Consider the following 17,706-nt stretch of genomic DNA (forward strand, 5'->3'; position numbering starts at 1 on the left):
GATTTCCGCAATTATATTATTTTCCTGTAATTTGTTGTTGTTGTCTTTTGCGAATATCACTGATTACTTGCAGCAGAAATTTAACGTTGCGGATGTATGTATATAAAGACACGTATGTAGATACATATGTATGTACATACGTATCGTCGTCACCTTAATTCACAAAGGCCGTAAACAACACTTTTTTTCGAAACACACAGTTTCACAGTTTTTGGTAGGATGGATTTAGTAAAGTACACCTTCAATAAAAATCTTGAAGTCAATTGAAAAAGTTTAACTCTTTCATCTAAATTTCCAAATTTTTAATAGGAATTTTTAATAAGAACATTAACAAAAATTAATGAAATTATTTAGAAAACTCTCACCTGCACTTCATGCTACTAAAAATTTTGTGAGTTACATACATATATAACAGTAAATAAAAATTTAACAAATGTGACCTTTTAATTAAAATTATTTAGAAAGATTATTTGTAGAGAACTCGTAGAGAATAGAGAAGTGTATACACGTCTAGTCCAAATGACTTTTCTCTACAATTGCTCGTTATTATGCCAGAGCTGGCCGAATCATTAATTTGCAAATCAGAATGATTTTATAAGTAAATCGTTCCGCCATGTAATTTTGGCAAGAACTGTAAAATTCCGAAAGAGGTTTTCACTAAAAATATAATTTTAAATTAAAAGTAACAGTTAAAACAAATAAATAAAAAAAATAAAAAAATATTTTAATTGTCTTCACATTACTTATAGAATTTTCGACAATTATCACGAGAGGCTATTAAACATCCACTTCATTGCTTAAATGTTTTCGTCGAATTTCACTTAAGTATATTTTTACTTTACAACTATGCATATACATACTAGTATGTATGTATGTACATATGTATGTGTAGATTAGTGTAAATATCAATTATAGAAAAAATTTTATTGTATTGACAACGGAAATTTTTCAGTTGAATGCGTCACTTGAATATGAACATTTCGATTACAAAAAAAGAACTACGAAAAAACTATTGTGAATTGAAGTGTTTACGTACATCCAACGGTTCATACTAGGGCTGATGATACCCGGGTACCCGGGTACCCGATTACCCGGGTATTACCCGGGGCTTTTATTACCCGGGTAGTCGGGTATTACCCGATTTGCCCGGGTAATATACATATGTTGGTGCCGGTTAAACGAAAAACACCCGGGTAATGCGACATAAAGCTTCTTGTATAATCTTTTTGGTGAGAATAAATATTTTTTCAGTGAGAAAATTTTTTTTTATAATTATTTTTTTATGTCTAGAGTGTACGCGACTATGTACACCTAACCGCTTGCCTGAGTAGACGGAGACAAGAAAAGTAAATTAAAACATTAGTTTCTGTACTTAAATTCAAACTTCTAATTTTTGTAAATGCATATACATACATGCATGTGTACATATGTATGTATGTATGTATATTTTAAAGAATATTAAATATTAATATTTTAAAACAGGGACTGAGAACGAAATGTATGATCGAAACTAAATGCCATTGTCGTAGTTTTGTTCCCAAGAACGCGTCAAAACCAAAACCAAAATGAGAACAAAACTGACGAGAACGTTCTCATTGGGAATTATATAAGAACTAAACCCTGTGGTAGGCCACTTCTGGTACAAAAAGTAAGGTAACAAAGCCTTATGCTATTCATTCACCTAAAGATTTTGTACTTTTATTGTATCAGCTTGTTCAAATTATAGTTTCTTTTCTCATAATATTTAAAGCTTTTAAAATCACAATTATTTAATGAAGTTTCCTTAATACGAGAAGTAGGTTGATGAACATATTGTTGTGAAATAATTGTGGAAGAAATTTTAAAATTTTTTTCATTCCAACACAAAAATTGCCTCAACCGTCGGTCATCGTTTAGATTCGCAGGTGGGTGTGTCTCAATAATTTTATTTGTTACCGATCCGATATCTGTACGTGCATTACCAACTTCGTAAATATTAATATTTTAGACATGCCTAAAACAAGCTGGGTTTGGAAGTACGCTTGTGTGATGAATGACGGATTTGTCAAGTGCAATGTATGTGTTGTATATTATAATATTTCCCCATATGGTACGGAAGATTCTTATAGATTTTCCCTATGTACGTTCGTTTGCGTTATATGATCGTAAATGCGTTTAATTTTCACCTCTCCACATTTTTTCGGGTGCCCGGGTACCCGGGTAATTACCATACTGCCCGGGTACCCGGTCTACCCGGGTTATAAAATACCCGGGTACCCGGGTAATTCAATACCCGGGTAGGGCTTCACCCGCTACCCGGGTACCCGGGTAGCTCATTACCCGGGTGAAATCATCAGCCCTAGTTCATACATATGTACATATATAAATTTACATATGGTCTGTAAGCTTTCGTCTAAACTTGACAAGTGCTATGTTAATGTATGTACATATGTGCTTACTTTTACGTACATATGTACATATACATATACTTAGACCACATGTAATGGCTGCTGCTGTTTAAATCTTGTCATTCTTCATATTTTTTTTTGATTTTGTGTTGTTGGCTATTTTGCTTTATTTTGTGCTCTGTTGCTGCCGCCAACTTGTCTGTTGCGATTCAACCGCAAAAATGCCACAAAAATACCCAACAGCTTGCTGTAATTTTTTTTCTCAACTCAAATAGTTTGTTTTATATTTCATTTGTGGCTAGTTTTTGGCGTGTAAGGTGCCAAAAGCAAAAAGAAAAAAATATTAATAATATAGTCGTTCAACGAAAGTAAGATATAGTGTGAACAATAGTATATAATATCTCTGTACACCTACAGACTATACATACATATATATTTTTAAACAATGTTGATATGAATGTATGTATGTACGTATGTATATTTCGAGCTTATTTAATTGTTAATTATGAAAAGCTTAGTGTTTGCGGTTTTAGAAGTGGTTTATTTTTAGTTATAATCGAGAATGATTTGCTGCATTCGCTAGAAATGTGGGAGGTTTTGGAGTACGTTCGTTGAATTTTTTCCGTTATTAAAAACGGTATGGAACTATTGAATAATTTTATTATTATTTATAAAAATACGGGTGTTTTTCAAGTTTCAAACGTTGTAAAACAATTAAAAAAAAAAATCAGCAAAGTTTCATCAAAATTCACCACTTTTTTTGTTGAATTTTTTTTTGTTAGTTAATTAAAATTTTTTCATCCAAGTTTCAAAACTTGTACAAAAATTAAAAAATTCTTAAAAAATTCACACTTGATTTTTTATATTTTTTTTTTTGCAAACGCTTTTGTGCATTTTTTCCTATTTGAAACATGTAGGAAATTTATTTTACGTGGAGAAAAATGCACAACACCGTCAATAAAAAAATTTCCAAAAATTAACAGTATTTTTTAGCCACTTCAAAGTTGCACTTTATTATGCTAGAATCGAATGGGCTATCAAAACCCAAATATTTTTCAAAAATTCTCTAAAAGAAGCGTAAATTTTTTATGAAATTTGGTTGATTTTATGTAATTTTTGTACAAAGTTTTAAACATTAATTATATGCTTTTGGTTATAGTATGAACTAAGTTTTCATAAAAAAATATTTAAATTAAATCATAACAAAATAAATAGTGTCTTATAGTTATGATAAGCACTACCCATACATATAATTGTAGCACGCAGATATCTGTATATTATAGATATTAAAGAAAAAATAATATGGGGGGAGGGGGTGTGCTTTATAAAAGCAACAGAAGCCAAATCAACAATTCTTTAGAATTTTAATCTGGCTATCTGTATGTTTGTACGCGTATCACTCGTTAACTAATGCATGGAATAGAATGGAGTTTTCACCGATGTTTTGATAGAGGTCTAACTTAAAATATAGAAAAAAAATTACACAGTTGCCATCTGTAGGAAAATTTCCGTTGCATACTCAACTTTTTGCTAGAGAGCGTAAATAAAAAGTGCAATATTTGAATAAAATTTCGCAGAATTTTCTTGAGTTTTGCACAAGGTTTGGAACTCTGATTTTTGGGTTTTTTGTTATAGAATTAACCATATTTTTATAAAAAATTATCTGAAAAAAAATATAAAAAAATGGTTGCCCGTATTGTAAAAAATTCGCTGTACCTAAACTTTATTGACTGACTGTATGTATATGTATTGCACATACGTATATGCATTCAACTATTACTTACTTTTTACGAGACATTCGGTTTAAAATATCGACAATTTCAGCTTTATTATATCATACTTTTATGCATAACTAAAGCGGCTTTTGTATGAAGCTTTTGTGAAAAATGCCGCAACTAAACTACCAGCTGTTCAAATAACATATAAATATCTTCTAAAAAATTCTATTGCATATACAGATATGTATACTAGTACTAGTGTACCTCTTTCAATTTCGGTGAATCAAAAAATAAATAGTAAAATCAGTTTGAACGAAATTTGTTTTCTCTCAGCTTTCAAGTCAATGAATGCTATTTTTAGACAATAGCTGAGGTGAGAAATTTCTTAGAATACAACAAAATAAAATGAAATTCGAAAATTCTATGTTAAAAACAAAAGGTCTCAATTGTGTGCCATTTAAAGAAATAGAAAAAATCATACAAACTTATTTGGTGAGAATTCTTAAAAGCACATTGACATTTTATTATTAACATATGTACATATGTATATTAGAAAAATACTAAACATATATATACGTATATATGTATGTAAGTATGTATGCAGTTTGGTAAATATATAAATTATATTATTATAGTAATAGGGTTAAATGTTCGGGCTTATCGCGCATTTTATCTGCACAAATATTCCCAAATATTATAAAGCAAAACAAAAACAATTTTTCCCAATTTGTTTTTGTTTTGCCGGTTAAAATTATGGGATCGATTTATTCACATGGAGTTGGCGATAAGACTAAAGTAGAAGGTAGAGTATCTATGGGCTCACATTGGTATATTATTGTAATCAGTGTGATCTGTCTTTTTGCGCTGTTGAAAACTTTTCGGACAACCTTATAGTAAATTTTTTAATTTTTTTTTTTTTTCGTGTATGTCTTTATTTTGTCCGTTGAGTGTATGTAATGCCTATTTCTAAATAGTGTTTAGTTTTAAAAATTTCCCTTTCGTTCGTGATTTTGTCCAACTATTTTGCTTTGCACATTAGTTAATACATAGCACACACTGCATCTATTTACTTTTTGTGTTCAATTTGCTCGATTGTGTATTGTGTGTGGGTAAACACCTGCAAATGAATTGTCATTCAAAATTTTCATTTTCACCTAGAATTGTTTCGCTTGCTAGCAAATGCAATAATAAACCAACAAAATAAATGAAAAATAATTAGTAGCAATGCAATGCATGACAAATTACATGGCAACAGTGAAAGAAAAAAATGGCATCATTCATGTCGCTGAAGGCATTCGCATAAATCACAAGAAAGATCAAAGCGAGATTAGCCTCAAGTGAAAATTGGAAATGAAAACAAAGCACATTTATACAAACAAAATAATATTAAAAAGTATACTGTGCATGTAATTGGGTATACGTAATTTTTAATTATAATTTGGTGCATGTAAATATTTATTTATTTTTTTTTTTTTTACCACCGAGCCATTAAAATTCAGTTAATATGCCTAGACGATAGGCATTTTGTTTGCGCGACTACTCAGCGTGTTTCCCTTAATAGAGAAAATTAATGTTGCAATAGTGGCAGGTAACAATTGTTCAGTTGAGGGGATACTTAGTCTAAGATCCGACAAAGGCACGACCTTCACCCATCTGTTTAATGGATGAAATTTTTTTTCTATGAAATTTAACGTGTTAATAAATATTTTGCGAGTGGGTTGGCTGAAGAATTTTGGCCAGGATATTTTTATTCAAATATTTAAAAATTATTATTATTTTTTTAATTTTGTACTCATTTGTTTAATGAATTATATTATATACCAATCGAAAGTATTAGGTAGGTATTCTCAACCCCTGAAAAGACAACATTATTAATTTTTTAATTTTTAATTAATTGATTTTAATTTAATTTAATTTTTAATTAATTTTTTTCCTTTTTTAATTTAATTTTCTTTTAAATTATATAGATTTTATTGCTTTTTAAAGAAAAAAAAATTTTTGAATATTTTTTAATGTTAAGTATTTTATGTTCAATTTAATTTTTTTCTTTATTAAATTTATTTTCATATTAGATTGTATTTCTTTAAAAAGAAAAATATTTTTTTTTTGTGATTTTAATTTTTAGAAAACTATTTTTTCTTTTAGTTTTCAGATTCTTTTTAATTTCATTAAATTTTTACGAACTTATTTTTTAAATGTTTTTTTTTTAATTTGCAGATCTTATTTTTTTAAATTTATTTTAATTTTTAAAAACTTATTAAGTTTTTTTTTAATTTACTAATTAAATTTTTTTATTATTTTTTTAATTATTTATTCCAAAGTTACACTGTTAGACAACATATTTTTACTTTTTAGATTTTGTTGTTTTAAAAAGAAAAATATTTCATATTTAGTTCATTTAATGTATAAGAATTTATTTTCTTAATTATTATTTTTTTATTTTTGATTTAATTGTCTTTTAAATTTATTTAGTTTTTAGCAACCTATTTTTTAAAAGAAAATTATATTTTTTCTTGTTTTTTTATACATTTTATTCTCTCTTTTTTTAGTTCTTAGCTTTTATTGTTTTAAAAAGTAAAATGTATGTTTTTTTTTAATTTCATTTAATTTTGAGAAACTTGTTTTATTCATTCTTACCTCTTTTAATATTAATAATAATTTAAGGCTTAAAGACAAAAGCAGAATAACGCTAAGACCTCCGCATAACAGAACTTTCTAAATCTAACTTTTTAAATTTAATTGTCTCTTGATTTTATTTGATATTTGATTTTTAGCAACTTTTTTTCATTTTTCTTTTTTTTAATTATTTTCTTTTTTTGAACATGTTTTTTTTATTATTTTAGTTTAGTTTTTATTGCTTTAGAAAGATTTTTTTTTCATTAAATTTTAGAACCTTTTTTATTTTCTTTTTCAGTTTATTTTTGTCCTTTAGTTTTAGTTTTTAAGATTATATAATTTTAAGAAGAAAAATATTGTTTTAATTATTTTTAACTTTTATAAATATATGTATTTATTTTAATTTGTTTGATTTTTTTTCTGTTTTTTTTAAATAAGTTATTTTTTATAAAATTTTTTAATTCTTAATTTTAATTGTTTTAAAATGGAATATTTTTTGTAATTATTTTTAATTTTGATAAACTCATTTTATTTATTTTTTGCTTGATGGTAAGGCCTGCTCGTTAGCAGAACTTTTAATTAGTTTTCCGAAATACAAAAAGGAGCTTTCAAGATAGTTACCAGAATTGCTATAAACTGAGCTTCCCTCTAAGTGATGTACGGGAATGCTCTTTGGTCATTATTTTCCAAAAGGTAGGCTTAATAGGCAGGTGTCTAGGTATATATTTCGCTTTCCTTAAGGGGTTTAAGGATTTCACTTTGAAGTTTTTTCAATTCAATCGTTTGAAGAAATTTGTTTGAAGCTCAAAGAAAATTGCGAATAGAATCATAAATATGAATATCACAGATACGACAACCTTCATTGGTGATGATTCGCTCAAAACTATTAATTTTTTCAAGCGAATCATTTTCTACTTTATTTAACTGCACTTATTATGTAAAATAATGTACATCAGTGTATAGGATATGAATATGTGAGTGTTTTTCTTGAATGCCCAAAAATAGGAATCATACTCGAATAAAATATATATGATTCCTTGTTACGGTGCGGTGAGCTTTTCTTAAAAAAGTCTATTTGAAATCAGATAAATATCTTTCAACTTAAAATCTATCCACCGGCAAACGGCGATTCGAGAGATCAGCTTGCGTGATAGATGGCGCATTTAACTTATCCGCCGCCGGCTTGACGTCTTCAACTTTGTTTGATGGCTCAGGGATCACTTTCGGTGGTACTGTAATATCCAAGCTATCACTTTTCTTGTAATACAAGTAACTAGTGGACATAAAGCCAACCAAAGCCATAGTGATGAGAGTCCAACGCAAAGCAGAGTTGAATTTAAGGCCCCTAAAAAAAACAAAGGCATTAGAACTACGACGAAAGTCTCACTATATTTAGTGAACTTACAGAAAGAGTGTATATTTCAGCATATTGGTGAAGGTCTTATTCAATGCCACGCCTTCCTCGACCCAGAATAACGGCAAAATCATTTTGCGCAAATTTCGTACGGGCTCAATTTTCTCAACGGGTTCCATATCCAAATTGAATTGTAAGCGCTTGGCGGCTTGAAATGGCGTACCGGAAGTCTAAATTAGAAAATTTTTAAAAATTTAAGTATTATTTAGTTGTTCTCGAAAAATTGTAAACGCAATTACCAGCTCAAAATCTATAAAGACTGCATGATCTTTCTCATTTGGGCTCAAGCCGTTCACTTGCTCCAACAGGCTGGGATCAGCATTGTAGAAGTGCGGCATTGAGGCTATAATTGGAGCGCCAACGCAAGGTTCCAAATTCATAGTACCTTTGGGCGGACAGGTTTCGATATCTTCAGGATCGTCGCAGAAGCAATGCAAGCTGGGATCGGACTGGAGAGTAGAAATACATACATAAAAGTTTCCATTGCACTATTGAACGCCTACCTTTATGTCGCCCAAATCCATGTGGTAGCGCATAGCCGGCATGCCGTGATAAGACGATTTCCGCTTGTAAAGCGCACCAAAAGAGCGACACAAATCCGGTGTGAAGGCCCAGAGTCCTTGTTCTTTGGTCATAAAAGGCGCGAAAATTGTCGAGTCGGTGCCAATGAACTCATTGCACTCATCACCAGGCCAAATATCCAAAGTAGGCTCATCGCCAAAGCGTATAACTTTGCCAAGCTTGCTCACGTTCTTCACGCCGCGACAGACAGTGAAGCGACCGGCATCGGTGTGATTGTTCTAACGAAGAAGAGAGAGAGAGAGAGTTACTGATTTAGAAAATATGTTTGTAAGTGTGTCAAAATTCTAAAAAAAAAAAACTAGACTAAAACAAAAACAAAACTCACATTCGCCATAAAAGAGAACAGAAAATGTGTGGCGTTCACTTGCTTTGCTTGTTTCACCTCGCCCGTGTAGAACGCTGTACAAAGCGCTTTTGACGCGAATTCTTCCGATGAACAATCCACGTAAAGCCCTCGAAAGAACAAATCCATAAATTTGGCTGTAATGATGGCTTTCTCACCGGCAAACACAATGCTTATGGCCTTGGCTACTAGATCCAACATGGCGGCGCGTTCACGCTGTACCACAACAGAGATAGGCTGCGGAAGGGCGTTGGAGCAGAATAAAGAGTGATAAAATTAGTCCTTTAACAAATTACTTGCTTTAAATAATTTTTTTTTTTAGTTAAACTTCTTTAGCGTCAGCAATTAATTAAAAAATCATTTGAGAATATTTTTTTTTGATGGGAGCTACACTCCCGCGCTCTCTTTCTTCTCTCTCTTGCGCCTATATGTCTTCATATTGAGAGTGATAATGATTGTGATTGCGATTGTAATTATGACAGTGATTGTGATTATAACAATGATTATGATTATTATTGTGAATGTGACATGATTATGATTGTGGATGATTATGATTGTGATTGCGATTGTTGTTAAAGCTGTGATTGTGATTGTAACTGTGATTATGATTATGGTTATGATTGTGATTATGAGTGCGATTATGATGGTGATTACGATTGTGATTATGATCTTGACTATGATTGCGACTGTCATTATAACTGTGATTATGATTGTAATTGTGATTATGATTGTGATTGTGATTATGATTGTGATTATGGTTATGATTTTGATTTTGATTCAGATTGGGATTATAACTGTTATTGATTGTGATTGTGATTATGATTACGATTGCGATTGTGTTTGTGATTGTCATTATGACTGTGATAATGGTTATGATTGTGTGATTATGATTCCGATTATGATTGTGATTACGATTGAGATTATGATCGTGACTATGATTGCGACTGTGATTATAACTGTGATTAAGATTATAACTGTGATTATGATGTAATTGTGATTATGGTTATGATTGTGATTTTGATTGATATTGGGATTATAACTGTGATTTTGATTGTGATTGTGATTATGATTATGATTGTGATTATGATTATGATTGTGATTGTGATTATGGTTTTGACTGAAGTTGAGATTAAACTTGAGATTAAGGTTATAATAAATATTAAGAATTAGATTTATGTTAAGACTTATATTTGGATTAAGATAGAAATTATGATTATGAGTAAGGTTAAAAGATTAAGTTTAGAATTGAAATTGAGACTAAAATTAAGACACAGCTGTCCCCATTGCGTTATTTATCTGAAATTTTGAAAAAAGTTTCTCTTCCATATTGTATTTCAGGGGTATGCTTCAAGAAATTCTTCCAAAAATTCATTAAAAAAAAAATATTTTTTTACATTTGAAGATTTCATGATTGCTACCTCAAAATTTTCTTTGTAATATTCGAGAAACTTCCTCTTTTTTCAAACTAATTTTTAAATCCTATTTTAAATTCGTTCCTTTTTCTTTGGCTTCCAAATGTTTTGTGTCCGCCAACTCGTCAGTTTTATTCAATGAAACGTAATTTCATATTTCTTGTCCGTCGGATGTTTTTTTCTCTTTCAAACAAAATTTTTAATTTTTTAATAATGGTCATTAAATTAATTGCATATATTTAACTATGCACAAAGAGTAGCACGATGCATAAAAGTAAATGATTGTAGAACTCAATTCATTACAGGGTTACCTGCTGACTGCGTTTAATTGGCATTTAAAATAAATTTTGGAGGGAAGATTTTAGTACGAAAACTAATAAACTAACTGATGAAAGAGTACTTGAGGAAGATCAATATTATGTATAAGTTCGGAAAGAAAGAGAACGAAAAATTACACTGAAGATGGAACAACACCAAAACCTGTTTGTCTCCAAACCAAATTTGACAAGGGATAACGGAAAATCGTTCCACAATACATCATAAAGTGCTTTTATTTTAAGATATAAATTAATATGTATATAGGTATATAGACATACATAAGTGATCTCAGATAATCTGAAATTAAAAAAGCATCATCTGGAACAATTACGGAAATTTGATATCATCCAGTGTTGCTATGAACAAGGTAATGGTTTTTGAGATGAAACGCTAAAGTGATCTGAAGTGCCCCGAAAGTAGTACAAAGGATGAGGCTATATGTGTCTGCGGGGTAATTCCCTAGCACTTTGCAATTCGAGCTAGAGTAACTTACGTGGAAATTACCGTAATGAGAGCATGAGGTAAAATCTCTTCTACTAGTTCTGAAGTGCATAGAGAGACTTAACGACTTCCGTAAACAAAGTGATATCCTGCTGGTCACAAGCGAATAGAAGGGAAGAAGCTAGCGGGCGGCATAGCCAAATCAGCAGCGGCAGCGGCCTCAATTCCCACAAGGTCTGCGCGATTGCATGCAGTCAATCCAAGCACGATCAAGGAATAGCTTAGGAAAGACATATTGAGGTTGAGAGAACGACACTGGCGAAGTAATACAGGGCATCCCTAGGGATAAGCTATATACGGCCATCCTTACAGGCACTGCAGACTATAAAGCCCTGAGTTTGATGTCTGGTTAAATAATCTTATTGCCTTTGCGACCCAGCTAAAGAGCCTCCAATGTGTTTATTCCTTGATTGCCAAAACGTTTTAAGAAAACGAGAAAAGAGCCTAGGCTCAACGTGGCTATAAGAAGAGCACATATGTATGTATGTATGTGAGTACACTCGCTATTTTCAAAAGCTCTTCTCTGTAGAATGATGGGTTAGACGAAGTGCTGCAAAGAATAGGGACACAATTGATCCCTTAGCACGTTTTTCTGTGGTTCTCGCTCAAAATATTAAAATCAAACTTTTTTTTAAGTCATGAAAGATTCACGTTCTGTATAAAGGGATAGAGGATTCTAAACTAATTTCAAAACCGTTTGTGGGAAATATTTTTCTATATTTTGCCGGCATTTGTATAGTCACTCTTTACATCTTAAAGAAAAAAGGATTTTTTTTAAACTCACCACAAGCAGCGGATGGGCAATTGTTATTAGCTCCTCACCGGTTAATCCATTCGAAGCTTTGGCATTGTAATAAAATGTATTGCGCATATGAAACGAAATAGAATCTTCTACAGCATCGTCCACCAAATCGTATTTATCCTTCCATTCGCTTTGTTTTGGGGCGAGAACAAGGGTTTGTTTTATATTATTTTTTTTTTTTTAGTTTTTGTTGTTAATTATAAACTGGTAAAAAAGCTGATAAAAACTAACAGCCAAATCCACAAAAAATAAAATACACTTTAATAGCTTTACAAATCGAAACTTTGCATGAAAATGTCACTTTATAAAGCTTCTGAAATTTATTTTATTTTTTATGCATAAGGTCATAGGCATTTATTTCTACTACTTTTGCTCACTCGAAAACAAATGGGCCAATTTCCTGCAAATTTGGTTTGCCACCATTGATCACTTCGTCCGGATTTGTTATGTTGAAAACGTAAATATAGAAATGTAAAGGAAAAGGTGTTTGTGTCCAGAGATCACGTATTTCAGTGCCCGGCTTGAGTGACACTTGCTTTGAAAAGAAAACAAATTTTTATAAATAAGTATCACTGAAATTAGTTGTTAATCAAAATATTTGTTAATTAAATTTTTAATATTTGTTTTATTTTATTTTTTTATTAAATTCAATATTTTTTTATTATTTTACTTGATCTTATTTTTAATATATTTTTCGTAATTTTTAATTTTCAATTTTACAAAAAATGTTTTTTTAATTGCAGTTAATTTTATTTAACTAATTTTTTGATATTGTTTATTACGAATTTAGTTTATTTCAAAAATATTTATTTATTTTGCTATTTTTAATTTTATAAACAAAATTTTTGTATTATACCTTATTATTGTTATTTTGTTTTAATTTTTTTTCATTATATTTTTTAAATTAAATAAGTTTTTCGTAAATTTTTATTTTAATTAGTTTATCTAATTAATTTTTTTACACAAATTTCAACTGTTTTATTATACTTTTCTAATAAACAAAGTTTTTATTTTGTAATTATTTTTTCTATGCTTCTCTTATTATTTTGTTTTGCGTTAATAAAGTTTTTGATTTTATTTCGTATTAAATTTAATTACTTTCAAAATTAATTTTACATGTTTTTGTATTTAAATTTGTTTTCTAACTTTATTTCTTTTATTCAATTTATTTTATTTAGCAATTCTTTTCTTTACTTTTTTTTTATTTATTGATATAGTTTATCGCAATTCAATTATTTTATTCTAATTTGTAATTAAATTAAGGTTTTTCCATAATTTACTCTTATTTATTTTAATTTTAATTTATTTATCTCTTTATTTATATCATTTTTTGTAATTTTTCGTATACAGTTATTTAAAATATTTTTTTCTATTTAATTTTTAAATTAGATTTCTGGTTATTGTTTATTTTTTATTATACCGCATTTTTTACTATTGTAGTTATTGCTTTTTTTTAATTTTATTTATTTTATCTGGTTAATGAATTTTTTTTGTATTTTTTAAATTTTATACTTCTTACTTAATTTTATTTTATGTTACCTTTTATGTTTGTGTTATGGTATGTTTAATTTTTTAATTTATTTTTACAGTATTTGTTACTTAATATTTGATTTAAATTTTCGTAAACTTTTATTATTATTTTTTATGGATTATGTTATTCTATATATTTTATAGTTTTGTTCTTTAATTTAATGCAATTCATTTATTTTATTATTTTAATTTTATTTTGTCTCGCTTAATTTCGTTATTAAGTTAATTTTTTGTTGTTATTGGCATTAATTTGTTTTACTTTCACAATTTTTCGTATTTTTAATTATTTTGACTATTTTTTTGTTTTACTCTTCAATATACATACATAAGTACTGCAATTTATTTTATGTTATTTTGTTAGTAAACTAGGTTTCTCGTAATTTCTTTGTTTTAAAGTTAATTTTTTCATTTTGATTTTTCTAATTTAATTAATCTTCAACAAATTAATATTTTTAATTTACTTGTATTTTTCTTATTAAGTTTAGTTATTTTTAATTTTAGTTGTATATTTGTTATTATTTTTAATTAATATAGTTTTATTTTGAATTAAATTTATTTTAGTTTTATTTTAGTTTAATTTTTATTTGAACATCGCACCTTTTTTAAATTTTTAATTTACTCTTATTTTTTCTTATTAAGTTTAGTATTTTTAATTTCAGTTGTATATTTTTTTAAATTTTTTTATTATATAATTTTATTTTAAATTAAATTTGTTTTGATTTTAATTGTATATTTATTTTTTATTTTATTGTAATTTTTATTTAAAATTCGCACCTTTTTGATCATCGCCTTAAGTATTTTCGGAAAGCCGACCCAACCAAATAGCAATCCGAATGCCATCGCCGCCACGGAAGCGATCAACAATTTTTGTCTTTGTACTTGCATACCTAATAATGTTTTTGTTTTCTATCGCATCAACACTTAAACATTTAGTCACTTGATTTTAATTTATTCGATACACTCAAAATTTGTCTTAATAAATTCACAAAAAAAATCACTCTCTTTCTCCATACGTATTACGGCCTATTTTCTTCCCAACTGCTATCCTCGATTTCTGCGAACGTACTAAACGTGCCTATTAAGTTTTCCATTCATAGAACATGCAATCTTTGGCAATGAATATTGCCCAGACGTCAGATGCCTATGTATGTCGCATAGGAACGTATTAACGTTACAAAGAAAAAAAGCATTAAAAACTGTTGAGACAAAAAAATTTAAAGTCGTTTCATAGAAAAAATATGTAAGTATCGTTACGCTGGTATCGCTGGACATGCACATGTAGATATGTATGTACATATTTGCGTTATAACAATCTGAGAACTAAATCATTATTAACCTGACTGCCGACAGTCAGTCATCCATACAATACGCAGTTATTACTACTAATATTTTTTTTTTTGTGTAATTCATTTTTGCTTTAAATGCAATTGATATCTTGCTGTTGTATGGATATTGGCATTGCAAAAATTCATAATAGCTATTGATAGCTCACCTCACCGCCCCAAACGCACACGCATTTTAAACGCTTGAGACGCGTTTAAGTTGATACGAATACCGTCCATATGTATTTCAGCTGGTACATTCGCACTACACCATTACCATTGCGGACGTCATCCTTGGACTTGGGAGTCCTACATTTATGCGATTTCACCTTGTTCAGTATTACTCAGCAGGAGTAGAGGGGGGGAGGGGGCCTTCTAACTACATATAATTGCTTTATACATTTAGAGCGTTTAGGCAACTGTAGAAGGCTACGCCTTCGCAATAATATTGTTATATTGCAAATTTCTCACAATAAAATTCTTAAAATGAAACGAGCGGGTTGAAAAAATGCACAAGTGGTTTAATTAAAAGTTCAAAGCATAGTAACATAAGTGAATGTACAGAAGATGTGATACAAGTGAATATTATTAGGGTTGCCAGATTAATACTTTCTAACACCCTCACTTATTGAATTAATTAATCATGTTATACAAAAAAACTCAACTAAATTTTATGGAGTAAATTCGTGATTATTAATATCAATACCAGTTTTAATTCCCATTCCATCGACACAAAATAAGATCTTGTTTTTGGGTACCGCCTTCGTTAAACAATCAGCTATCATGCCCTCCGACGATATGAATCGAACGTCTATGGTTCCGGATTTAATGTGGTCGCGTATAAAATGGTAACGCACATCTATATGTTTAGATCTTGGCCGAAATGAGTCCGTTTCTGCTAAAGCCAAGGCAGACTGGTTGTCACAAAATACTTGTATAGCGTTCTGATCAATAGATTCGTCAAATTGTTTTCCGAATTGCCTTAACCATATCGCCTCCTGAACAGAAGATGACATAGCCATGTATTCTGCCTCAGTTGTGGACAACGCCACTGTCGGTTGCCTTTTGCTACCCCAAGATATAGCGCCACCAGATAACGTGAATACATATCCACTGCAAGACCGGCGTTTATCAATATCGGAAGCCCAGTCAGCGTCTGAGTAGCCCACGAGATTTTCGGATCTGCAGAAAGATAGTTTATAATTAGTAGTACCTCTAATGTACCTAAAAATGCGCTTAACAGCGGCCCAATGACTTTTCGAATGCTTAGCGTTGAATCGACTAACATCGTTGACTGCAAACGCGATATCCGGACGTGTACCCTGAGCCAAATACAACAAGCATCCTACCGCCTCTTGGTAAGGTACATTTACCAACTCCTCTTCGCAGATCTCGGCCGATAGCTTTTGGTGAACATCGCTCGGCGTGGATACAGGTTTCGAATTTTCCATACCAAACCTGTTTAGAATCTCATTTGCGTATTTCTGTTGGTCTAAATAAATTCCGTTATCATCATATGTGATATGAAATCCGATGCAGCTTTTGGCCACACCTAAATGTTTCATTTTAAATCTTGTCGTCAACTCCTTTACAAATTCGTCGCGAACTAAAGGGTCATCCCAAAACACCAAAATATCATCTACATAAATGGCGAGTATGAATTTCACGTCCCGTTTAAAATAGACACATGAATCAGCTTTAGATCTCTGTAAGCCCAAAGATTGCAAAGTTTTGTCAAGCAAAATATTCCACTCTCTGCCACTCTGTTTTAGTCCATAAACAGCTTTTTGAAGTTTGCACATTTGACCACTGTATTCACCGCAGCCGTCGGGGAGCTCCATGAAAATGTCTTCAGATAATTTGCTTTGTAAGTAGGCAGTAACAGCATCTAGCTGATCAATTTTTAGACCCAATCTGACGGCTAGTGCTATCAAGTATCGAATCGACGTATATCGCACCACAGGCGAGAAAGTCTGATGATAGTCGATGCCGAACTGCTGTGAGCAACCTTTAGCCACTAAGCGAGCTTTATGCCGGATTATGACATTATTTTCGTCGCGCTTAGTTTGGAAAACCCATTTTGATTTTATTGGTTTACGATCAGTAGGAAGTTCGCAAATTCTCCATGTCTCATTTTCCACATGAGATCTTATCTCAGACTGCATGGCTGATTTCCAACTCTCCCAATCTACACTACGCATAGCTTCTTCTACTGTTTGCGGGTCGTTGGAAATTTCATGCAATGCCGCAAGATGACTGACATACCCTTGACTAGAAAAATCACGTTTTACTGCATTTCTTGATGATTTCCTTAGTGATTGAGGTAACGAAATGTTTGCATCAGGAACGTAAGTTTTATCAGTAGCATCGTTGAATGTTTCCTCGACTGAGTCATTCGCACAATAAACGTCATCAGCGCTTTCATTATTTTCCAATCCCCTCACTGAAACTGGTTCTTGATCAGCGATTGGTGCAAACGAAACAGTTCTCGGCTCGCTCTCCACAAAAAACAACGTCACGACTGATTACAATTTTGTTTGTTTCTGGATCAATACAACGATACCCTTTTGTGAGGTTACTATAACCGACGAAAATCATCTTTTGTGCTTTTCGATACCACTTACGCCGACGTTGCTTTGGTATATGGACCATGATGGCAGATCCAAAAATACGCATATCACCTAGATTTATATCTCGTCTTTAGTGAATTGTCTAAAATACATACTTCCAAAGCCTCCAAATTCTAAACAAATTATGAAAT

The 17,706-nt window shown here is 30.6% G+C and overlaps 2 protein-coding genes across 2 annotated transcripts in view; one reads left to right on the plus strand and one right to left on the minus strand.

Moving 5' to 3' along the window:
* LOC118742948 overlaps positions 1-17,706 on the plus strand; it is a gene marked incomplete in the record, with an annotated part of 403,480 nt that overhangs the window by 91,357 nt on the left and 294,417 nt on the right.
* Positions 7,646-14,669, minus strand: LOC118743011 (sensory neuron membrane protein 1-like). Its single transcript, XM_036475470.1, has 8 exons — positions 14,398-14,669; positions 12,471-12,628; positions 12,076-12,223; positions 9,043-9,297; positions 8,639-8,935; positions 8,375-8,584; positions 8,127-8,305; positions 7,646-8,066 (listed from the first exon to the last, which is right to left on the minus strand). The coding sequence occupies exons 1-8, from the start codon at positions 14,506-14,508 to the stop codon at positions 7,823-7,825; spliced, it is 1,602 nt and encodes a 533-aa protein (XP_036331363.1). The 5' UTR covers positions 14,509-14,669; the 3' UTR covers positions 7,646-7,822.

This window comes from Rhagoletis pomonella, unplaced genomic scaffold (assembly GCF_013731165.1).
Source record: "Rhagoletis pomonella isolate Grant_MI unplaced genomic scaffold, Rhpom_1.0 Rhpom_scaffold_00001, whole genome shotgun sequence".
NCBI classification, from domain to species: Eukaryota; Metazoa; Arthropoda; class Insecta; order Diptera; family Tephritidae; genus Rhagoletis; species Rhagoletis pomonella.

Coding starts and splice junctions, on each gene's coding strand:
- LOC118743011 (XM_036475470.1), bottom strand. CDS start 14,508: ATGCAAGTACAAAGACAAAAATTGTTGATCGCTTCCGTGGCGGCGATG. Junction 8,585..8,638: donor TGGATTTGGGCGACATAAAG/GTAGGCGTTCAA, acceptor TCTACTCTCCAG/TCCGATCCCAGCTTGCATTG. Junction 8,306..8,374: donor TCTTTATAGATTTTGAGCTG/GTAATTGCGTTT, acceptor TTTCTAATTTAG/ACTTCCGGTACGCCATTTCA.